Source organism: Tiliqua scincoides, chromosome 2 (assembly GCF_035046505.1).
Source record: "Tiliqua scincoides isolate rTilSci1 chromosome 2, rTilSci1.hap2, whole genome shotgun sequence".
Taxonomy (NCBI): Eukaryota; Metazoa; Chordata; class Lepidosauria; order Squamata; family Scincidae; genus Tiliqua; species Tiliqua scincoides.
The window spans coordinates 138,931,764-138,957,187 of NC_089822.1; the positions used below are offsets into that span (position 1 = coordinate 138,931,764).

The following is a 25,424-nucleotide window of genomic DNA, read 5'->3' on the forward strand; positions in this document are numbered from 1 at the left end:
TTGGCTCTTCAGTGGCTGTCCGGTTCAAACATTGTCTTCAAGCCCACACCAAAAAGTTGAAACAAAAGTCAACCAATCCAAGAGGGAGGGGAAGAATTCCATCCAACTATTTCAACCGAAACGTGTGTCCATTTGCGTCATTTCTTTTCATGGTCAGTTCTGGGGATTTCATGCAGAACATCAGCACGTTCCTATCAAATTGGATCGGCGAATTCAGCTCTGCCTACACTTTATTAATTGAGCGCTACCTGCTTTCCCCACAGGAACTGCTGCCTGAAAATGACCCAGCAAATGCAGAGCTTACAGCTTTCCCAGACAAAAAAGAACAATCCTCCATCTTCTCCCAATGCCGCTAAGCGACTCTATAGGAACCTCTCAGAAAAGCTGAAGGGAAGTCACTCCTCTTTCGATGAGGCCTATTTCCGAGCCAGATCAGACCGTCTCAGTCTCCGAAAGGCATCAGTGGTAATTTCTTCATATTTTACCCATTATTTTATTTAGAGAAAAAAATAATTATGCTTTTTTTTTTTTTTTAAAGACTATCTTCACTAGCTCCTGCATGTGTGTGCTTACCTGATATCACCTTCCTCCAGTAACAGACCTGGCCCTATGCTGCCTCAGGGCCAGGTCCGTATTACACTACCCCCCCCCCCAGTGGATACTCACCAAACCACACAGAGCCTTGCTGGACTCACGCGCTCTTTTGCTTCCAGTTTCCTGACGAAAGCAGGAGCACAAGAGAAGCCTCATAAGTCTTTTTGCATGCTCCGGAGCTCTATGCAAGGCTTCACCTGCCTGCAGAATGGTTCTAGCAGGCAGGCAGAAGTGGTGTAGAGGTGGCAGCAACGGACACAGTGCATGGGGCTTTTGCCCCACCCAGGCCTGCCAGTGCCTTTCTTTACTACATTTTGTTCTAGCTTAATAGTGCTTTGCAGTCCTTCTGTGAAATATTAGAGGTATGAGGAGTATTTTTTAATTATGTAAAAACAAGGAGGCCTGATTGGGGGGGGCAGGGTAGTGCTCCTTGGGGCAGGGTAGTGCTCTTGAAGTAAGAGAGCCCAGTGATGCTCATTTGTGCATGGTTTGAAAAATATTCACATATTCAATATTCATGTGGGCATTCCATTGTTTCTGAAAAAAATGCCTGATGTGATAGCATCAAGGCATAGAGTGAATTTGGCTACATAAATGGTAGGGGGAAACCTGACATGGAGATGCTGGTATTGGTAGGAGCTTCCTGTTTCTTCTAATGTGACTTTCTGCCTTTAGTCAATAGGTGCTGGTATTGCTAGGGCTTCATTTTCACCTTCATTAAATATCTGATTCACCTCTTGCCTATAAATTGAATCAGAGACTGAAGCCCAGAACAGAAGGGCTTTTATGATTGTCTACTCTAAAATGTCCACTGAGTCTCAGCACAACTGCTGAGTTATCGGTTTCAACCGAAGTCTGCTGGAATGCATTCCACATTAGCTTGCATAATTCATGACAAAAGGTATTTCTAACTTTATGAGCAAGAGATATGCTCAAATGTTTGCAGGAAAGCCTCATATCAAGTTTCACAGTAAAAATTTGTTTACCGAGTATTTCAATCTGAAATATTGAAGTGCACCAGTCTGATCTAGTTTTGTGGGTTGAAAAAAAACTAAAGGACAGCAGAGACACCTCAGGACTTGACTAAAGCTGGTGAAAGATTACAATTTAGTTGAGTTTTTGCCTGAGAGAGAGAGAGAGAGAAACTAGCTTAAACTCCAATCTAAACTGTAGCAATGTTAAATGAAAATAACTAATATTTGCTGATAGTCGCAATGCTCATATCAAATGGTCCAGGATGTTTTATAAAATGCCAATGTGGAATGCAAAGAAGATAAGCAACTTAGAGCCCAATCCTAATGGCTCGTAGTGCTGGCGCTGGGTGCAAAAAGTGTGCTGAAAGCATGTTTACGGCACCCTCCATGCAGGGAGTGCCAGTGCCAGCCCAACACTAGATGAATGCTGCCCAGAGCAAGAGAAGAGCTCTGGGTGACAGTAAGGTGAATTGGGGAGGGGCAGGCATTCTGGGGTGGGGGGAGCATGGGGGGAGGAACTGGTGTGGGAGGGGAGTGGGACCGGTGGAGCCCTGTTCTGCTGTACCCTATCCTTTGGGCTGCAAAGCCCGACATCGGGGCTCTCAAGTGTGTGCCGGCAGAATAGCCAGTGCAGACTTGAGAAGCCCCATTGCAGGGCTTGGGGTTTTCCCCAAGGAGACCTCTGGCAGCTGCAGGAGTGTCGTTGGATGCAGTGGTAGCCATTTTGGTGCTGCTGCACCCAGCGCAGCGGTGTCACCAGGGATAGGATTGGTCTGCCAGCGGAGAGGAAGGGAGAGGAAGGCCCTTCCATTGACCTGTTTGGCTCCATTGCCACTTGGCCCCTCTTGGATTTTAGCAGCAGCCAGCCACTTTGCATGGCACACAGGGTACTGAGACACTTACACTGACCCATTTTGCTGCTTATTCATCTTTGCTTGCCCAGATTGATTCTTCATCCTTTTAACTCTCTTTTACTCCATAACGTGCTGTATCATTGTCTTTAGCTTGCTAGTCTGAGGGTTGCAGCAATGCAAGCATTGTCTCTAACTTTAGTACAGTGCCTAGCAATTTAAGGTACTACTAATAATTTACTATTGATAGAATCCAAGTCTGTGACCATTGCTGGAAAAAGAATTCAGGTGTCAAGATTATCCAACACTTCATTACGAGTGTTGTTTCATGATTCCTTGGGTAGACCCATACCAATATAACCATGCAAGTCAGTCCATAACCTATCTGACACATCTTTGTGAAAGGTTATGGTATACCTTCTTGGAGAGCCCCAGATCCACATAACCAAATGCATCATTTATACAGGAATTTCATTTTGGATGCCCACTGTGGTGTCCCATAGGTTAACAGCATCCCATAATTGCAGTTTGGATACATAAGCACAGGGAAGGATAGGCTGACAATATACAGTTTGCCTTCTAGTATCTGCACAGTTGCCTGTTCAAGCTCAGAAAAGAACAATCCCCTTTTCCTTTTTCACAACATGAATAAGTACATGAACCCAGCAGCAAAGGACATACAAACAAACATACATAGCAAAACATACAACATACAACAAACAACAAACATACAAACAAACATACATAGCAAACAAAACACATCATCTTTTAATTGAACTAGAGAGAAGCAGGTGCAGAAAAATCATATGGCCTGCAGGTTTTTGTGTACAAGAACATCCTTTTCTAGTGCTCTGCAGTGGGACTTGCCAAGTTCCTCAGAATTCCTTTTCAGTAGCCCTTTGTGATAATTAGTTAATGGCATTCTTCTAGTTTGAAAAAGAGAGAGCGAAAGATAATTATTTGAACAGCAAGGCCCAGCTACTCATGTTAGGATCTTTGTGGGGAGAATGTGACAATAGTATGTGGCATTTGGCTAAACAGAAAAAAAGATACTGCTGTGGACAATGCAGCCCAAGCAATTTTCCTGCAGGTTCTGTTATTGCTTGACCAGAAGAAGGGCATCCATTCCACAGCCATGTCCAGATGATATACAAAGCATAGGAACTGTACAGGGTCCATGAGTGTGGGCCCCCAAACTCTGTCCCTGCACCAATGTTATTCTAAGCCCTATCCCTGCACCCATCACAAGCACAGCATTTTTCTGGAGCAATAAATACTATATGCAAAGTCTCCAAGATGCATCCTAGTTCCATTCTGAATGTTAGTCTGGAAGTTGGGATGTAGGTTATGTGGAAACAGTTGGTTTTTGATGGCCCAGCACTATTGCGCCTACGCAGAGGCATAGCTGGGTCATTTGACACCCAGGGCCTATAAATTTTTGTCACCCCATATGACTGAATTAATTATTAATAATTATTAATCATTAATTATATTAATTAATTCACTTTTTATACCACCCTTCCTCTAAGCGAGTGTTTCTCAAACTGTGGGTCGGGACCCAGTAGGTGGGTCGCAAGCCCATTTCAGGTAGGTTCCCATTCATTTCAATATTTTATTTTTAATATATTAGACTTGATGCTACCATGGTATGTGACTGCATTTGGGGAAATGTTACAGACCTGAACTTTTAACAAGCTACTATGTATATTCTTTTAACAATGATAGTAAATGGGACTTACTCCTGAGTAAGTGTGGGTAGGATTGCAGCCTAGGATTGTTAACAATTTCCTGCTTGATGATGTCACTTCCGATCATGACATCACTTCCGGTGGGTCCCGACAGATTCTCATTCTAAAAAGCAGGTCCCGGTGCTACATGTGTGAGAACCACTGCTCTAAGCAGCTCAGGGTGGTGTACATGGTTCCTCCTCTTATTTTGTCCTCACTACAACCCGGTGAGGTAGGTGAGACAGAGACAGTAATAGTCATGACATGGAATGAATAATAATAATGGCCAGAAAAATAAATGCAGTGAATATTTCCCCACAAGCAATGGATAAAATTCTGCATCAAATGGTATATAACATGATGATATTATTCCTAAAAGCCACGATTTCCAGAATTTTGGTGTCACCTCCCCCGCCCCCGGATGTCTCATTGGTCTGTTTTGAGTTAAGGAAGTGGTTCTTAAACTTTTAACACTGGGACCCACTTTTTAGAATGACAATCTATCCAGGACCCTCCGGAAGTGATGTCATGGTTGGAAGTGACATCATCAAGCACAATAAAATAATTATAAATAATTAAATTAAAGAATAACAGATAAATTAGGGGAAACCAGCCCTGTTTAACCAAGTGAGTTTTCTCTATAGCCTGCCTGCAATAACACCCCCTCCACAAATAAAGCAGTGAGATTTTCAAACCTCCCCAGCACCCACCTTACCAGCTCAAGCCTCTGTTTTATTCTTTTTTTTGGGAGGGGGGGTTGCTCCGTGCAATAACACCCCCCTACAAATAAATCAGTGAGATTTTCAGCCCCCCCCCCAGTGCCCACCTTACCAACTCAAGCCTCTGTTTTATTCTTTGAGGGGAGCTCCCTTCTGGAGCATTTGTTGAGCTCCACTTTCATCAGATGGGGCCCAGGCAGCCAGCCTTGCATTCCCCTTTGCCTGCCTTGACCAGGAGCCAAGGCATGTTTGCTTACTCTTGAGTAAACGCGACCATGTGGCTTACTTTCGCTTTCCATAGGACTCAATACATTCGCCTGATTGGAGGGAGGGACTTCCTTCTTGGGTGTTTTTTGGGGACTGCTTTCATTGGATAGAAACCATTCTGGTGTCATTGGATTCCTCTCAGCCCCCTTTCTGTGGAACTATGGCTAGTTTGCCTACTCATGAGTAAACACGCAATATGACTGTGTTTCATTTTCCATAGGGTTCCATGCAGTTTTTGGTTTCCGGTTTTTTGGTCATAACTTTTGATGGAAAGGAGATATTTCAATCTGGTGTTTTGTATTGCATTCCACTGGAAATTCCACATCCAACGGTATATGGCATGATGGGGTTACTCATAACCTCCACAATGTTAGCGATGTTGGGGCATTTGTGGTGTGACACCCCCCCAAGGGTGGTAGCCAGGGCAGACCAGCCCCCTGTCCCCCGCTAGCTATGCCACTGTGGCTACGCAGAAGCATCACAACAGATGGACTGTGCCTGCGCGAAAGCGCTGATGTGGCAGCCTATAACTCACATGTCCAGAACTTGGATGTCCATAGCTTAAAGACCTGGTGTACCCAGGGAGAGAACATGGCATGAGAATGAATGCTGACTGTGATTTGAATCTGCATTGGCTCTCCTCCCAAGCTTTGATATCACGACCCCTTTCCCATCAACTTAGAAAGGAAAAGGTTCTTCCTCCATCAAGTAAGATAGTGAAGATGCAATGAAGAAAAGAAGCAAGGACAACAGACTCGTGTGCTGCTTTCTAACCCTGGAGACACTCCATCTTTTGAGAAATGTGCGCTTTTTCCAACATGCTATCAAACCAGAAGGCTGCATTATCTCCAGAAAAAGAGAGCTCACCTCAGAGGGCTCTGCATCATCATCTCAGAGAGTTCGGAGGCAATCTTTTGTTTCCTCATGGAACATCTCATTCCATTAATGCCCAGAAGGTCAGGAAATGGCATATGAATCACTTGGCTTCCACCAATTCCCACAGCATGGGAATATAAGCACAAGGTACTGTGTCATTTCTTACCAGGCAGGCTTTCATCACGATAAGAAACAGAGCTCATCAGGTAAGAAGCAGTGGTGTATGCTTTCCAACCTGGCAGGAGGAAGATGGTAGGAACTGATGAGCTCATAGCCCACCAATTCTAGCCCCTCTTGAGCAAAATAATGTAGCTACTGTGGATCAAGGTGTGGAGCGACCCCTCACCCAAAGTTTAGCCCAAAGCTAACTGTAAACAAAGCTAAATGTTTAGCCCTCCAACTGTAACTTCACTTGAGATTCCATGGTAGTGAAGGCAGAAGAACAAGATACACAGGAGAGAGGATAACTGAGTATTGGTAAAAAGTTGTATTGATCTCAAGCTAAGCTTAAAAAGAACAGTAATGTGCAAGAACACATTGCACTGGGGAACTCATCAGGAACCCAGCAAACTCAAAGGCTGGTATCACTATTACCAAAAGTACCTAAAATATGTATAGATTACAAAAGGGAGCTTGCTCACATCTGCTCTTTTTGCTTGCTTGCTTTGTTTCTTGTGAAATGTTCCTCTTTCGCCTTATCTAGTATAAAGAGGCACAGAATGTTTTTCGACAGTTTGCCAGGGATTCTCAAATAAAGCTAGAACTTTTTGCTTACCCTGTGAGATGATTGGTTTTATGGTATACAGAGCTCAACTTGAGAATCTGAACTATAACACATATATTTTAGAGGCATTTTTATTTGTTTCAACAGCACCCTTTTGGAATTGGTTGTACCTTTATGCATATTAATTCTTTCGTTAAATATCTTAAAGCACACAGAAAACAGGATCATTCCTAAATTTACGTGGCAAAGCAACCAGGTATGAGGAGTTCTGTTCCAAACAAAATACTGAACAGAACTCCTATTTGTTTCATGGGGTGGCAGTTTTTCAGATCAGACCTGGAACCTACTCTGGAATCCCAGAGGTATATGAGGTTGGCATTCTGTGTCTGAAGAAGGTCATGGGTATGGTGTTGATGGTATCAACACCATTTCTCACCAAGCTACAGATGTGGCATCAGGGATCCACACTGGGTTGGTCACTGGCTGAAGTCACTCGCATTCAGAGTGAGGGTTGGTTGACCCCTGAACCTAGCAACAGTAGTACCCAATGTATCATCAGGGCAAATGGGGCTTTGCCCCAGGCCTCCAGCAACCCTGAACCAGCACTGCTCATGCCAGGTACCTTAGGATGTTCAGAAAGGCTTAGCCATATGAAATTAATATTGTTTGTTAGATATATGTGTTTCAGAGCTTATGTAGACAAATGGAAGCTATTGTGGAGTGGAGGGGGGAGGAATGATAAAAAAAACAACTGGTCAATACTGAAATGTAATTTAAACTTGAATGCGTGCTTTGGTTTTGACCAGAAATATATTATCTGCCATCTGAATATGTCATATTAGGATGTCCTGCTGGCAATCTCTTATGCTGTTTTGAGGGGAAAGGTCAACAGAAGAAGTAATTTTGTGCAGATATAAATGACCTTTTGTGAACATGATATACAGCAAATCTCCCTTTTTTGAATTGGAGGTGATAAGAGATGAGGGGAAAAGACTTCACAGCCACTGTGCTAGTTTGGATCCCTCCCACTCACTTCTGGTCAAAAGTGGCTAAAAGCCATCACTTTCTCTGTTTTTTTTTTCTATTGGAGGAAATTAAAAGTCCAGTCCTGAGTTCCCCAGCACTGGCACTGCATGTGGCTGTGGGCAACACATGGGTATTGTATATCTGGATTTTCAGAAGGCATTTGACACGATCCCTCATCAAAGGCTGCTGAGAAAACTCTATAGTCAGGGAATAACAAGAACTGGCATCGCTAGGGGGTGCGGAGGTGCGGTCTGCACCGGGTGATGCATTGGGGGGGTGACGCGACCTGGGGAAGGACACGCTAACTTCGTGGCTTTCTGAGCTACCCCGTCGTGCCATACACCGTTGGATGCAGAATGTCCAGCAGAGTACAGTGTAAAAAATCAGAAAAAATGCATGGAGCCCTATGGAAAGTGAAAGTTAGCCTATCGTGCATTTACTTGTGAGTAGGTGTGCTTGCTATAGTCAATCGGAAAGGGCAGGCTGAGAGGAATCCAACAACACCACAATGGTCCCGATCCAATGAATGCAGCCCCCCAAAACACAAGAAGAAGGTCCCTGCCTCCCTCCTAGCTACGTCTATTGAGCCCAAAACAAAGCCATGTGGCTGCATTTACTCACGAGTAGGTGAACGTGCCTCAGTCCAGGCAAGGACTGAGAGGACTCAGGGCAGGCTGAGAGGACTTCAAGGATGTCGGAATTGTCCTGATTCAATTAATGTAGCCCCCAAAAACACAAAAAGGAGAAGGAGGTCCCTCTCTCCCAGCCCTGTGGAAAGTGAAGCAGCCTCATGGTTGCGTTTAGTCATGAGTAGGCAGAGGAGCCTTGGCTGGTAGTTAGGCCAGGCAAAGGGGAATGTGAGGACACCAGAATGGTCCTGATCCGATGGAGCTGGAGTGCAACAGATGCTCCAGAAGGCAGCCTCTCTCCCTCACTAAAAAGGACCAAAAAGAGGCTTGAACTGGTAAGGGGAAAGTTTTCTATTTTGCACTTGCAAAGCCAGGTGGGTCTTTATCTTGATATGCCTGAAATAGAAGAACTTTAAACTGGGCACTGGGGAGGGCTGGAAATCTCACTGATTCTTTTTGGGGGGTTGTTATTGCAGGCAGACTACAGAGTAAGCCCCATTGACCACTATGGGACTTACTTCAGAGTAGACATGCATAAGATTGGGCTCACAGGCTACAATCCTACTCACACTTTCCTGAGAGCAAGCCCCATTGACCACAATAGGACTTACTTAAGAGTATATTCATTTGGTGGAACAGAACTGGCTCCCCCTTATTTATTTCTTTTATTTTAATTTAATTATTTTTAATTATTTATTTTAATTTGCTTGATGATGTCACTTCTGGCCATGACATCACTTCTGATGGGTCCTGGACAGATTGTCATTCTAAAAAGTGGGTCCCAGTGCTAAAAGTTTTGAGAACTGCTGCAATAAGGTATTTGTGTTTGTGATTCTACAAGTTTTCAAAATCACTAAAATCAGAATTTGGAGGAATAATCCCATCATGTTATATATCAAACAATGCATAATTTCATGCAGAATGCAGTGAAACAAACCACATTGAAATATCTGTGTTCTAACAAAAGGTACAGCCAAAAAAGCAGTGGGGGCAGGGTGATGGTACATCACCACGCCCACCACCTGGGGCGTTGCCCCGCCCACTGCATGGGGTGATGCGCAGGCCTCCCACATCGGGTGACGCAAATCTTAGTGATGCCACTGATAAGAAGACAGGTCCTCTCATGGATTAGGAACTGGTTGAAGACCAGGAAACAGGGAGTGGGTGTTAATGGGCAGTTTTCACAATGAAGAGAGGTGAAAAGCGGTGTGCCCCAAGTATTGTCCTAGGATCAGTGCTTTTCAACTTGTTCAAAAATGACCTGGAGACAGGGCTAAGCAGTGAGGTGGCCAAGTTTGTGGATGGCACTAAGCTTTTCCAAATGGTGAAGAGCAGAAGGAATTGTGAAGAGCTCCAGAAGGATCTCTCCAAACTGGGGAAATGGGCAGATGCATTTCAATGTAACTATGTGTAAAGTAATGCATATTGGGGTAAAAAATCAAAAATTCATATTTAGACTAATGGGTTATGAGCTGTCTGTAACATATCAGGAGAGAAATCTTGGGGTGCTTGTGGAAAGCTCAATGAAAGTGTTGACCCAATGTGCAGCGGCAGTGAAGAAGACTAATTCCATGCTTGGGATCCTTAAAAAAGGGACTGAGAATAAAACAGCCAACACACTCACACACCAGCAGCCACCCTTTTTTTCCCCATGGCTGACTTTTTAAAGGAAATGACTCGAGACTCGAGTCTTTTCGAGTTACAGAAAAGCTCTGGGCAACTCAGAAAGTGCCTCCACTAGGGCTCATTTTTTAGTCAAGTCGCAGGTGGCGGAGACTCGTGACTTGACTCGAGCCAAACTGCCCCTGACTTGCCCATCCCTATTCCCTAACTTGGGCTCTGCCAAGGGGAAGGCCCTCTCCTGTATCACTGCCAAGTACACTTCTGCTGGTGGAAGACAAGGAAGAGAGGAAGCCCTCTCTAATGATCTTTGGAATAAGCAGCTTCATATAGAGGAAAGCAGTCCTTCTGATACTCTGGTTCCAAGCCTTTTAGGGTATGAAAAGTTAAAACCAGCACCTCAGAAACATACTGGTAAACAATGCAGATGGCGCAGCACAGACATACTGTGATCCTCACATCTGGTGCCAGTCAACAATAGAGCACTAGCATATAAGATATATGTGGATAAGTGTGGATTATAAGATATAATCCTTATACATAAGAAGAAGCCCACTGCAGCAGGCCAAAGGCTCATTTAGACCAGCTTCCTGTGGCCCACCAGATGCCTCAGGAATCACTGAAGACAACAAGAAACCTGCTTCCTGGTGCCCTCCCCTTCATCAGGCATTCTGAGGTAGCCTAAAACCAGGAGATTGCACATACCCATCATGGCTTGTAACATGTGATGGACTTTTCTTGAAATGCATTCCCCTTTTAAAGGCATCTAGACACACCCCTAAAGAACACACCCCTATCCGCTCTATCCATCCCTTGCATAATTTTGTACGTCTCAATCATGTCCCCCCTCAGGTGCCTTTTTTCTAGATTGAAGACCCCCAACACTGTTGCCTTTCCTCAAGCACTCCCCTGCTGTCCCCATCTCATCTGCAAACAAGGCAGGAGGGGGTGGGAACGGACTGTGAGAGAGCGGGACAGAAGTGGCAAGAGGGAGGAGGGTCATGCGCAGCTGCTGCAAGGCTTACCAGGATGACCCAATCCTTTTCAGCTCTACTCAGAAGTAGTCCCATTTGCACTGGTCATTCAGTGTGGCTTCCTCCTCCAAGTAATGGAGCCCACCAGTAGCATAGCTAGAGGGGGCGCAAAGCACTAAGTTTTGCAGGGAGCCTCACCTTAGCTTGCAAAAGACTACATGTTGCAGAGTCTCACCGCAGGCATGCAAGGGGCCCTCTCCCCTTCAGTGCAGTGCAGTGCAGTGCAGGGGTGGCAGGTGAGGCAGAACTGCCCCATTGTTGCCCATGGAAAAGCACTGCAGCTGCCCCACCTGCTTATACCTGAGGAGACTCTCCTTACACCTGCTTTCTTGGGTATAAGAGCCTCCTCAGGTATAAGCTTGGGGGGGGGCAACTGTGGTGCTTTTTCATGGATTACTGTAGGGCAGTTCTGCTTCACCTGCCACCTCAGCTCTGAAGGGGTGGGGGCCACTTGCATGCTTGCTGTGAGGCTCCCTGTGAAATGTAGTGCTTTGCACCCTCTATAGCTACACTACTAGAGCACAAAGGGCCAGCCATATGGTTGGAAAGCGTGATCCTCCCCCTCCCTGGGCTTCTCCAGCCAATTCCAAGGCAAGATCCCCGTTGGGCTCCTCCTTCTGCCCTACCTCACCCAAAGAAAAAAACCACACTGCCTGTCCTTCATCCAATGGCCATCAGTTCCTTTAGAGATGGGCAAGAGAGCCCACTCCTGCCTCCTGCCCTCTTTCCTGGTGCAAAAGCAAAACATTAATCTTTTCCTGCCTTCTGGCTTGAACTCCCCTGATGCTCACCCAGTCTGAATGATGGCTCCACGAGGTCTTTCATGCCGCAAAAAAAGTAAGCAAGCACATCCAGACACAGACAGACTTCAGAGCGCATGCTTGGGGAATCTATGCAGAGTCAGGTGGCCTCAGACTCGAGTCAACCCCCGAGTCATAGGCACAGGCGACTCGAGTCTCCATGAGTCTGTGAAAAATGCTGATTTTTGCAACTTGGACTCGAGTCACCTGTTCCCATCCCTGTTATGGAACTCCCTTCCCCAAGATGTAAAGACACAAAATATATTGCAGTTTTGGCACCAGCTAAAGACTTTTCTGTTTTGTTCAATGTTTGCCTTATGATGAATTACTAGAATTACTGTTCTAGTATCCTACAAAAGTTCTGCTACTGTTTTTGTATTTTATTCTAATTTTGGTTTGTTTTATTGTATTTTATTCTTTGTTATATGTTGCTTTGCACACCTCCCTGATGGGAGGGAAAGTGTGGAGTATAACTCTTTTAATAAATAAATACTATTTTGTGGGTTGCACAGAATGTATAGCTCTGTAAAGCTGCTGATCTACGAGCATTTATTGTGTCTGAACTGACGGAAAATTGATGTTGACCCTTTTATATAAAACCTTGAAACATGGCAAACAAAAGCCTTGTTCATGCAAACTGTACCACTTCCGACAACAGGTGAAGGATGATATGAGCAGGTAGTTCTCTTTTGAACAAAAAATTGTCAGCATTCTCACAAAATAAACTTAAAAGTAAATAGAAGTTCCCTGAAGAAGTCATGGCAGTTAAATGCCTTTACAACCAATTTCTAATCTCAGTAGTTGGGTGCTCACTGAAATCACACATCCCTTTATATTGGAATAAGATTGGCCCCTGTAGTGACAGTGTAGATGTCTGTTATACATTTGGTTTTTGATCTGGATTCATCCTGGAAAATGTCCAGATTCAAACATGGTGGCCAAAAAAACAAACAGAAAACAACACGACATATGTTAAAAGCCCAAGTGAATAAAAAGGTCTTTGCCTGGTGCTGAAATGATATTAGGATAGGCAGCAGGTGAGCCTCACTGGGAAGCCTCACTACAAAGAGGGAATGACAACTGAAAAGGCCTCACCACAGACAGTGGGGACAAGCTCCTCTGATGATGAGTCTACTGCGTGGGAAAGCTGACATGGAAGAAGGTAGGTTTCTAAACAAGGTAGAAACTGTAATGTTGATATTGACCATCCTGTAAAAGTGAACCTTACTGCTACTTCCAGGATTTCATCATCCATCACTCCAACCACAGGTGATTGCATACAGCAAATCCTCACTTAAAGTTGTTGATAGGTTCTTGGAAATTGCAGCTTTAAGCGAAACCACTTATAACAAAATCAATTTTAACATAGGCTAATACATAAACAAGACTTGCGTTCCTACAGCATATTTCGGGTCATAAAAACATCACCAAACTTCTAAATAACAACCTAGAACACTTCTAACATTAAACTTTGAAATAAATGTGATCTTTTCAGATCAGACAAAACCCATGCAAAGATGGGGAGAATGTGCAAACTCCACATAGACAATGGCCCCGGCCAGGAATCAATTTTTCCCCTCAACAACTTCATCACGAAACAACTTTGAACAAAATGACTGTAAGTGAGAACTTGCTGTGAGAACTTACCTACACCATGGCTTCCTCATAAGGAAGCTGCTTGAACCATTCACTAAAGAGGCTATACTATATCTCCAAAACTAGACATGATAGGGCAAAACGGATGCCATTTTTGGAATTGGCACCCCAAATTCATATCAAACCACCATGCAGTTTGGGAAGAACTTTTCTGACCCTCAGTTTTGTAAGCCTGTGTATTCAATTAAAGGAAAAGTAGTTTAAAGAATAGTTCAACTTCTTATAGTATAACTGTTTCCCTTTGCTGAACGGGGATATTCTTGGCACTAATCTCTTTGGTTTATTGTAACGTGTAGTTGTGCTTTAATGTCCATTCCTGATTCAAAATGCTTCACAGTTTACTGTGTCATTTTTATTTTTTTTTTTTTGCTATCCAGTGTTTCCCACTGCAAACATGTGAAGTGTGACCAAAAGGCAAACATCTTTAAAACAATAAATGTTGTATATAGTGTGGCTGCAGACCCTATTGACCTGAGCCTGTACCACCAGTGTCAGAAGCACATGTGTCTCATGCTTCTGCATCAACTTGAATATATAGTGCCTGCTATTCCAGTTACATTTGTTTTTCTTATTTTATACACTCTCCTCCACTCCTGTGGTAGGACAGTCTCATTCTGTCCAGTGCTTATCATTCATCTCCCACAAAAGGGGATGATCCTTGTCAGTCCTGATAACGATAGCAACTCACTTCCATGGTGAGGATATAAAAAGCAACTAATGTTAGACTTGACCAGGAAGCCTTTCATTTTTAGAATAACAAGTGATTTTCTGAAGCTGTACAGAAAGGCCCTAATGTATACAACTGTATTGACAGGTTTGTTTGTTTGTTTTAATATTCTGCTGGTGATGAACAGAACTTCCAGTGCAGCGAGGCCATGCTTGAGGCTGTGGAACAGCAAGACCTGGATGCTGTTCAGATTCTCCTCTATCAATATACCCCTGAGGAGCTGGATCTCAACACACCTAACAGTGAAGGATTAACTGCACTGGACATCGCCATCCTGACAAATAACTTACCTATTGCCAAGATTCTTTTGAAAGTTGGGGCAAAGGAGAGTCCACATTGTGAGTATAGCAGAATACGAACAGCAAGTGAATTGTGCAGAAAAATATAATATGACTAAATACAGGTTTAAGGATCAAATGATAATCCAATGGTTATCTTATACAACAGAGATCAATAATGTGTACAGATTATTTATCAACATTGTGAAAGGGGCTGCAAAAGTCATTTTAAAAAGTACTCAAAAATTGAAAAAGTAGAGGGAGGCACCAGAGACACTCTTCATCTGGGTCACCATTTGGTCTAGCCAAGTCTGGCTCTGCTCAGATGGGGTATGTGCCATTTGAAAAGCCTTCTTTTAAGCGCCTGCCAAACGGACATGTATTACCTATTGCTTTAATAGGTATGTAGCTACATTTGATCTAACTGGTTCCCCACTCCAAAAGAGTTACATTACTTAGCACATGGTCAGCCCAAACATAACTTGCACTGGGACAGGCAACTTGGGGGAAGGGAATGTTTTCCCCCTTACCCTGAGTAACATCCCAGCTACCCCTCTGGGGCTACTTGGTTCCACATCAACGAAATTGGGCCGAATTCAAGCAGTCCAGGTAAGGCTGCTCAAGCCAGGGATGGGGGTTAAGATTGAGCCTGTGCCACCCTTCTGGACCCAATCCGCCTCCCGATCTACCCTCCCCACGCTAAAACGACTCCTCCCCATCTCCGTAACACCCACCTGCCCACCCCCACCAGCCTGCCCAGGCCAGTGCAAACTTACCCACTCCAGGCCTGGATCCAGTTCCTGGGAGCTACTGCAGGCCTCTGTGTCAGCCCAGCTGGCTCCAGAGTAGTTGTGAACATGCTTTACGGCAAGTTTGTGACACTCTTGGGCTGATGCAGAGGACTGTGCTGGCCCATCTCCGGGTCTGGATTGCACTCATAGTGTGTGATATTTTGTTAATACATGTAGTAGATGTGTGCTACTCAGTATATTCAGTATTGCTACTGAATGTGTGCTATGTGTGCTATTCAATATTCAAGCTTCCTTTGGACATCAACAGCACCTAGCATTGTGTTAGCAGTGATAAATAAGGAAAACAAATCAGTGGGACATGGAACTGTTCAATAGGTTGTGACCTTAGGAGGTGTTATGTATAGAACCAAACCACACAAGAAACTAAGCAACATTACAATAAATAATAGACAAGTAAATAAATTCAGAACCAAGAGCCCTGGAACTGTTTTGGACTTGCAGGATCATCATGCAAGCCAAGTGAAGTCAGTTTGCTTGGGCTGGAAGAGAAAAATAGAATCCTTGTATCCATTTTTGTGTGTGTGCGTGGAGGGGGTGCATTGCTGGCTGCTACCAAGGCTACCCCTTGTCCAATATCAGCACGAAGCTAAGACACTAAGAGCACTTAGAGTGGCTTATGAAACTGTCCGTTGTCTTATTTCATGGAACTGTCTCGCTGGACCATTTTGTTTGTTTGTTTGTTTGCAAGGGGAGAGCAAGTGACTTGCTGGGTCAATTAATCACGCCTTAAGCCATGACACACATTCTGACGCCTTACCTGTGGCTAAAAATACACCGATGCCTACGGATTTTGCTCGAAACTGTCAATGCCTATATTTAGTCCTTTCCCAGCAAGTCTATAATGAGACTGTGTTTTCAAGGGTTCGCTCTTCGCAGACTCTGCCATTAATTTGGAGTTAGTTAAATTAACAACATTTAGTACTGACCTGTCAATCTCTGAGCTCCAGGAAATTGCACCTTGAGGCTACTAATATTGCTGATTTTTTTTTTTTTCCCACTGGACTGTGCATGCATGTGAGGGTATTTTTCCCCCCTTCTTTTCTTGCTAGGCCTTCAGAGTTGGTGCACCTTTATTGCTTTTCTATGTTCACAGCACTTATATTATCATTTATCCTGGCCTCCTTTAACCTTCCCAGGAGATTTTTTTTTCCCCCGTCATGCCTAACGTAGCTGCTCAATGAAAAGAGTTGTGTAGCTTTATATTTATTTGTTTATTTTTCTGTCATGGTTCGTGACTTAAGAAAAAAAAGAACCTAAGGGTGACAGGGTTTGGAGTGCATGATTGACGGCTGAAGGAACATTCATTAGGTTTGACAAATCTGCAGGCAAACACAGCCTTGAGTGTTCTGAATAGCAGGTTTTTTTTTTTTAAAAAAAGAGTAACCTAATTTTTCATGGACTTCATCTGTAAATAAATGCAGTTTGATGGCATGCAGGGGCAATCATAAATTAGTATTCATTTCCTGTCATTAATACAAACATACCTATGAACAGAGTATATGAATCTATAACCACTTCATTTCCATTTGACAGTGTTGCTTACCAGAGGTGCGTGGTGCTTATCACCACGTTTGAGTTGGTGTCCCTGTAGCCAGGGCCAGAAGCAAGTAGAAAACTGCTTCTGTGGACTGGATGGAGCACTGTACATACAAATGGGTATGTCGTATATAATTCCCTTTCCCAGTTCAGCAGCTGGAGTAGGTCATGCATAGTTCTGGTTAGGTCCTCTAACACCACTGATGAGCTGTTGGATAGGACTGACCCAGAACTGCATCAAAGATCACACCGCTATCCGTTACCAGAGCCAACAGCAGTTGCTGCTGCTTCACCTCCTCCTCCCCTACATTCAAAAAGGAAAAGAGGAACGGAACCCATGAGAAAGACTGAAGGAAACTCTTCCACTTTGTTCCCGTCTTTGAATCCAGGGAGCAAGAGAACCAGCTGACACCCTCTGCTGATCTGCTGCCTGACACAACAGCCTCAGGGCCCAATCCTATCCGGTTTTCCAGTGCCAGTGTAGCTGTGCCAATGGGGCATGCACTGCATCCTGTGGTAAGGAGGCAGTCACAGAGTCCTTAAGGTTTGGTAACATTTGTTCCCTTACCTTGGGGCTGCATTGCGGCTGCACCGGTGCTGGAAAATTGGATAGGACTGGGTCTCCAGTCAGCCTTGGAGATGATCAGGCCCTGGGATCGAGAATGAAGTAGCTGAATTTAATCTCCTGCTGTCTTCTAAATAGCTGGTCAATGCTATTTAGTGGTTCACAGAGCCAGAGGCTATATACATTCAGTCAAAGAGCTGATTGATGGTATTTAGTCCTTAACTAAGCCTACACATAGGCAATTTCAAGCAGGGTTGGCCTTAGGAGCTGCAGGGCCCATTGCAAAACAAGTTTGTGGGGCCCCCGTACTCACCAGGAGGAGCATCCGGCAGTGACGTCACCACCAACTGCTTGGGGGGGGGGAGATTTCAGGCCAATTGGAACAAGGGAAGGGAGGGAGAGCCGTCCAATGGGAATGCTCTGCTCACCATGTTCTCCTTGCAATGCCTTGGCATGAAAGATTTTATGCTGGAGAATCGAGCGAGGTGTCAACTGTGGGCGCTATGCTTGCTGCCTCAGTGTGGAATCCCTTCAGGTGCAGGGTTCAAATTGGTCAAATTGCACTAAAGCTGGTCCTGATTTTGGTTTTTAATGAAAACAATAGATGGAGTTTTTTGTTTGTTTGTTTGTTTTTTTCCTAGATAGGCCATTGATTCTTATTAAGTTTGCATGGGAAATCTAAAACAAAATCTGAGGTGAAGAAAATTTCAAATTTCTTCTTGCAAATTTGCTTGCAAACATATCAGTGTTAAACCTCATTCAAACAATGTTTTGAGTGTTTCTAGTATTTTGGAGGCTGTTGGGTCCAAAACAAAGAAGGTGCTGAAGTATACATTGATACTTCTACACTTTAAAATTAAATTAGTCAGGTTTCAACTTTAGGGTTGTCTCTCAAAGACAAATTTCTCAAACAGTAGTTATAACTGTTCAGCTTTCAAAATGCCGAATTGGAATTCTGAATTTTAAGTTCTCATGAAATTTATTTCCACCCAAAGGTATCCCTCTGTATAGTGGCATAGCTAATAATGGTGTAGCCCGTTACTGAACTCAAAATAATACCTCGGAAGTTTCATCACACCCAGGCTTTTAAAAAAGTGAAATTATTTATTGTTATTATTATTATTATTAACAGTATTTATATACCGCTTTTCAACAAAAGTTCATGAAGTGGTTTACAGAGAAAAATAAAAAAGGGGGGAAATCTGCCTCCTACCCCCTACCCGCTTGCTCTGTCTTCTCCCCCAGGCTCCCCCCAAATTAACACATTATTGGTTCCCTGTTGGATCATCCCTTTTTTGTTACATAATGCAGTTTTGTTTTTGTTTTCTGGTTATTTGGCTATAACTTTTGAAATAATAGAGATATTTTAATGTGGATTATTTCATTGCATTTTGTATTAAATTCCACATTCAATGGTATATAACATGATGGTATTATTCAAAAATATCAGGGTTTGCATAATTTTGGCCACTAGTGTCAAGCTCAGGTTGTTGCCCCCCTAAAGCTTGTTGCCTGGTGCAGATGCTACCCCCTGCACCCCTTTAGCTATGCCACTGCCTCTGTATATCTCTATGGATCATTGGCTGTTTCCCAGTGTGGCATTCAACATTCATTACAAAGTGTATCAGGGCTTATTCTTTCAGCCCTCGCAGGTTCATAACTAGCCACAGTTTTTTTTAAACCAGACTGAATTTTTTTCATCTAGAGATTATAGTGTACCTTGGAAGGCATGATTATCTGAGCACTTCACAATTAAACACGCCACTGAACACACCGCATGCCACTGTGGGAATGTGTCACAGTTGTTACCCTGTGGCTATGTGATTGAAGGACTGCTTTGCCTTAGATGTGCACCATCACCCAAGCTGATGAAAAGCATTGATTCGAGTAGGAAAAAATTGGATATTTCCTGCTGTTTTGCCAGTGCTGCTGATAAGCTTGTTGCTGCTGTCCATTTTGATGCATTCAAAACATTTTATTGCCATCATAGTTTTTGATTGTGATTGTAAGTCACCCTGGAAATTGAGCTCAAAGGCAACACCTGAACATTTTAAATAAACGGCTATCTCTGCTAGGAGGTGAAGATGCAGCTACATGTTATAGTAGTCATGTGCCCAAAGTTGGGGCTGGCTCAACTTGTAGAAGCAGCTCTTCTACATGCTCTTGCGGGGGTGCCAATATTTTTAGTGAAGCAGCTAGTGCCAATGAAGATAGAAGTGGTAGGTTAGGAAAGGACCCTAGTTTAGTTCCATACTTTTCATGTGGAACGTCTCAGGTTCGGTCCCTGACAGTACCTCTAGGTAGGGCTAAGTTGGAAAAGCTCCTGTCTGTGTTCACAGTACTGAGCTAGGTGGATCAGTGGTCTGACTCAGTATAAGAAGCTTCCTGTGCTCCTCATTTGTGATCCCCCCAAGCTGAACACAGCACAGTAGCCATGCATTGTAGCCTGCCAGGGGCTTAACAAAACCTCATTGTATACAGTCCTAGACAAGCAACAAAATGAGAAGATTTACTTAATGGACTCCCCTACTTGGCTCATGGGCTATATTTAGTGTGGTGAGTCACAAGATATACTGGTTTGGTATAGGTATTTCCCAGAATCACGTGCAGTTCCAGAGGACACTGCAACTCATCTCTTGGATTACAGCCATTTGGCCAATTATTTTTTCTCCAAAGCTGAGTATTTACCATGTTTGCCTTGGCCTGCCTGGCACTTACACGGTTCCCTTTTCCTGGCAGTTGTCAATATGGAAAGCAGGTCAACCCACCTGAGCAACTTAGTTCAAGAAGCCCAGCAACGAGTGAATGATCTGTCTGCGCAAGTCATGAGCGAAGGCCTTGGTGCTGACAGCACCGAGAAAGAGAAGCAACTGAAAGCCTGGGAGTGGAGATACCGGCTCTACAAGCGCATGAAGGCAGGCTATGAACATTCCAGTAAGAACAACCAGGGATGAAACATTGGACAGTACTGTTTCTAGAGGGGTGGCTATGGAAGAGCCCAGTCCTGAGCTTGTACCACCAGTGCTGCCGCAGCGGTGAGGGTCGCAGATGTGCTGCAAAGCATGTTCATGGCCCTCAGTGCCAGCCCAGCACTGGAGGTAGCTCAGCATCAGCTCATGGATTGCCAGTGCTCTGCCGCTCGGTGGTTGCATGGACCTCTAGGCAGCGGAGAGGTTAGTGGGGGTGTGGGGGGAGGCAGGGAGGAGGGGTTCTGGGGCAGGGGAGGCGGGGGAGAGTGGGGAGGAGGCATGCCAGGGGAGGGAGGGAAACAGAACTGGCAGAGCTCCACTCAAGTCGGGCCTCAAGGCATGACACAGAGGCTCTTAATTCTATGGCAGCCCAAGGACTTCTGCAGAATCGAGTAGCCCCATTGCGGGGCTATTTCCCTTCCCCCAAGGAGCCACCAGCAGTTGCCCTGTTGTGCACAGGATGCTACGGCATCCATTTCAGCGCCACCGCAGTCCTGACATAATGGGCAACTCAGGATTGGGCTGTTAGCACAACAGTCTTGCAGCAGCTTAAAGACCAACTGAGCAGTTTAATTCAGCATAAGCTTTTGTGGACTACAGTCCATTTCATTAGATGCCCAGAGTGACTGCACGTATAAGAAACAGTACTGAAATTTTACACTACAACAGTTCTCCATAGCATTTATGCTAAGCAATTAACTTCCATGTCACAGCTAGAGACACTGGTGTAATGAGAATAAACAACATGCCCACGCCTGGAATGGAATGGATGGTGGGATTCGAGAAGATATATCTAGTGATGTGCTCACAGATGTGGCTGTCAAACTCTGCAATTATCAGATGCTTTCTTAAGGCCTCTCTTGCTGAAAACAGAAAGTGCTCATTTTTCTTTAAGAAGCCTCAGTGTACCTTTTCACATCTACTCCAGTCAGAATAATCATTTGCAGTGGTGAAGTTATAAAAATATTAGGCTCAGATTTCAGCTATTATAAATCCGCCCAGAATATTTTTATAATTATATTAAATGTTCCTTTTATAGTAAGCATTATATGTTTCCAAGAGGAGGCACCATAGCTCAGTGACAAGAGTACTGACTGCCAGAGGTCCCAGGTTAAAAAGGATCAGGTAGCTGAAACTCAAGGGAACTACTGCCAATCAGAGCAGATAATACTTGGTTGCTAGACCCATAACCTACCTAGTACCAGGCAGCAACATCCTTCTTTATTAAGTCTGAAAGAATTAATTAGTTTTGATGAATGGATTGATCAGATGAAGCTTTGGTAGGTAAGTTTAGGGGGCAATTTTAATCAATGGAGGTCTGTGTTCAGTTTCTGAGGTTATTTTGATCTGTTATGGTAAATAAGGCATGAAACTGTAAATACTAGAGGTTCTTGACTTCTAATAATGAGGGGCAGCTTTTGTTTATTAAACTACAAATTATTTCATATATCCTTCAGTATCTCAGTGAAGCATGTCTTAGCAATACTGAGATTTAGGATTTACATATTCATTTAAATTTAATTGGTGAATTAAGAATTAATCTGTTAAGAAGGTTAATGTTAAAATCATCTTGCCTTGGGAAAGGCAGGATATAAATCTTTTAAATAAAATAAATTAGTCAACTAAACATCCTTTAATTAATTGGCTGTCCTATTCTTTCTCTGTATGGCAATCATTTCCTGAAAGTCTCTCCATCTCCTTATCCCAGTGTCAAAACCTTTTTCATTTAGTGTCTTGAGGTTATTGACAGATGCAGTGGGATCATCAATCATTTCGAAGAAGAAAATAGAATATTCCGTACCAACCTTTCATTTTGAAGTAAATTCATTACAATTACTGAAGTTTAAGGAGGCTTAATGCCACAAATGATCATTTTTCAAAGTAAAATATATCAATTGATTCTTTAAGTTCAATCATCTAATCATGCATCTCATTTAGCAACACTTTGAATTGAGCAACAGCAACAAAACCCAGTTAAAGAGGTTTTTGGTTCCCTTGCATGTTCCTTCACTGGCCTTCAACAGTTTATACCAGGGGTGCTCAATAGGTGGATCACGATCTACCGGTAGATCGCGAGGCAAAATGAGTAGATCGCAGAGTGCCGACCCCCCCCTTCAGGTGCCTCTGGGAGGAAACGCCGGGAGTAAGGCCCATTGTACTCAATGGGGCTTACTCCCAGGTAAGTGTGGCTAGGATTGCAGCCTCACAGCCTAATCCTAGGCATGTCTACTCAGGAGTAAGTCCTGTTATACTCAGTGGGGCTCAAGGTACACCAACATATATTGTACACATAAATGTTATATGTTATGATGGCACGAACATTGTAAAAAAAACTCTGGTAGATCTCCGGGCCTTGCTGGGTTTCAAAGTAGCTCTTGAGCCAAAAAAAGTGTGAGCACCCCTAGTTTATACATATTCCTTATAGTGACATATTAAGGAAGGTGTTTGACGGGAGGATGCTGTCAGTGTGAGGCATGTTATCCGAAAGAGATGAAGGCCACTGGAGAAACAAATGATGTCAACAGATCTTATTAGCATGGGTTGCTCATGGGAAGGCAAACAAAATCATCTTCAAACCAAAACTCAACACTGCTGCATGGTTTCTCTGATGTCCTGGAGCCCAATTCTGAGCTCTTTAGCGCTGGCGGTATGAGCATACCGCCAGCCCTGGGTGTCATAAACATGCCATAAGGCATGTCTGTGGTACTCTGCAAGGAGGGGCTGCTGGCACTGGGCCAGTGCCAGTCGGCGCTAAGCCTCAGTGCCTCTTGGTGGGCCAACTGGCACTCCAGCAGTGCCAGCTGGCAGTAAGTAATATCAGGGTGGGGGAGGCAGGGGAGTGGGCAGAATGGGGCGGAACAGAGCTCTACTCCGCCAAATCCTGGACTCTGTGTTGTACTGGAAGGTCCGACACAGAGTCTCTGAACTGGCAAAATAGTCTCTGGTGGCTGCTGTGGGGCCACCAGCTGCAGTGGTAGCCACTTTGGCACCACTGAACCCGGCGGCAGTACCGCCTTTAAAACTGGAGTCCTGTTTGAAAGGTATTTGTTCTGCATGGGGCACAATGTTTTTTCTTTGTTCCCAGGAGCCCCTGAAGCACCAACCAACATTTGCCTCATGGTAACAAGCAGTACATCACTCACTGTCACCTTCCAGGAACCTCATAGCATCAACTCAGCAGTGGTGACCAAATATAAAGGTAATGGATTTTGATCAATTTCATGACCTTTCACCATTACTACTTACGTTAAAGGCTTAGTTTTTTGCTGTGCAGCCACAAGTACTTCCCCTTTAAGCACTGGTTTGATGAAAACATATTTAATGGAATGTAGGTATATCAGTTATTATTAATTTGGAAGCAGTTAGTCATTGCTTGCTCATAACTCCGTCCTGCAAAGCTGTTGTCCTAGATGTGCATTATGTTTCCAAATGCTTCTGTGGAGTCTGAAAGTTTTGCAAATGTGTAAAGGATGCTTCCATTCTTTATGATTTAATGTTGAAGCCCTGTACACACCTGCTCACACACACAAACCCCAGTGAGAAAATGTCAGTCCTGTGCAACAACAAAGGGGTGCTGGAAATACAAGTAGCCCTTTTAGTAACCCATCATTCATTCCTGCTTGATGCTTGTTGCGGCTAGGAAAGTTCCTCTTCACCGTTTCTTGAGTCTTCTGTGAGACTTCATAGAGACTTCTATGCCTTCATCTACCAAGCTGTTGTTTGGTGTTTTGGTTTTCTGCTCCTTTGTGGGCGCATGTCGCATTTCCTTCCTTGTTTTCTCTGGATTCATCGTTTCCATCAGATCAGAAAGGTGCCTCACAGTCTGCCTCTGTTTCTCTTACTGCCATTTTCTTCATACTGCAAAAGACTGTAGGCTTAGTTCCTGCAAGTACACTTAAGAGGTGACCCTCTCTCAGACAATGAAGCATGGAGGAAAGCTGAAGAATGGGGGCATTTATTTGGAGAATGAATCACTACAAAGCAAAACAATTGTCTTAGTAGCACATGAGATTTGTCCTAGTTAGTGACCAAAGATATGCACTTATCTCCTGTTTGAATTATGGGCACATCTTACTGAAATCTATTTCCTTCGTGTCCTAGAGTTATATGGTTGTAAGCATGAGATAGCTCTTGACTTAAAGTTGGAACATATAACACTATGTTGCTCTCTATAATCTCTGGATTATATATCAACCCATTATATGGGTTGGTTGGTTGGTATATATGCATGGATGGTGACTATTTCATGTAGCAGGCCTGAGGCTGTCATGGTATGTGACTTGAATACATAGGGTTATAAATCCCTAAAGTAAATAAAATAATAAAATGTTGGGGAATCTATGTTATTTTAGAGTTGTGCCTGAGGACATTGGTTGTATGAGAAGGCAGGTAGGTTGTACTACATACCTTCAGGCTCCTTACAGTTACACCATTGTGTGTAGTTTTCACTTTCATATCAGATGGATTTCCAGATTTAAGCAGACAGGGAGATATGAGATGGGTTGTTTTTTATCATTGCATAAATGTATATGAGACTGTGGGTGCAATCCTAATCCCTTATGTCAGTGCTTTCCAGCACTGGCATAGCAGTGCCAATGGGACATGTGCCGCATCCTGCAGTTGGGTGTCACTCACAGAGGCCTCCTCAAAGTAAGGGAATGTTTGTTCCCTTACTTTAGAGCTGCATTGCCCTTATGTCAGTGCTGGAAAGTACTGACATAAGGGGTTAGGATTGTACCCTACATGTACTTTGACTATGTTTCTTATAAAAATCAAGTGGTGTTTGCCTAGCTTTCTTACTTTTTTCTTTGTACTGTACTGCTACAAGGAGCAGAGTGAAAGCAACCCTGGATCCTGCTGATTAAATAGAAGAGGGATGGAGCGGGGAGATTGCTTACAGAAATCTTCATAAGTGCAGGGAAAGGGGTGGCAAGCTCCAGTCTGTCCAGGTCTACTTGGTGCACTGTAAGAAGGCAGGGAGATGTGATTTGGAGTTGCAGCAGCTCCCCCCTTCCTCACTGAAGGGAGAAGGAGTCTGCC

General features: G+C 43.8%; 1 protein-coding gene across 1 annotated transcript in view; it reads left to right on the top strand.

Moving 5' to 3' along the window:
- Positions 1-264: 264 nt before the first annotated feature.
- The window catches only part of ANKFN1 (ankyrin repeat and fibronectin type III domain containing 1), a 118,339-nt gene continuing 93,179 nt past the window's right edge, over positions 265-25,424 (top strand). Inside the window, exons 1-4 of the mRNA XM_066617760.1 lie at positions 265-465; positions 14,352-14,562; positions 20,155-20,349; positions 23,470-23,583. Of these exons, the coding sequence (XP_066473857.1) occupies positions 280-465; positions 14,352-14,562; positions 20,155-20,349; positions 23,470-23,583 (706 nt within the window). The 5' untranslated portion in view covers positions 265-279. The remainder of the gene's footprint in view (positions 466-14,351; positions 14,563-20,154; positions 20,350-23,469; positions 23,584-25,424) is intronic.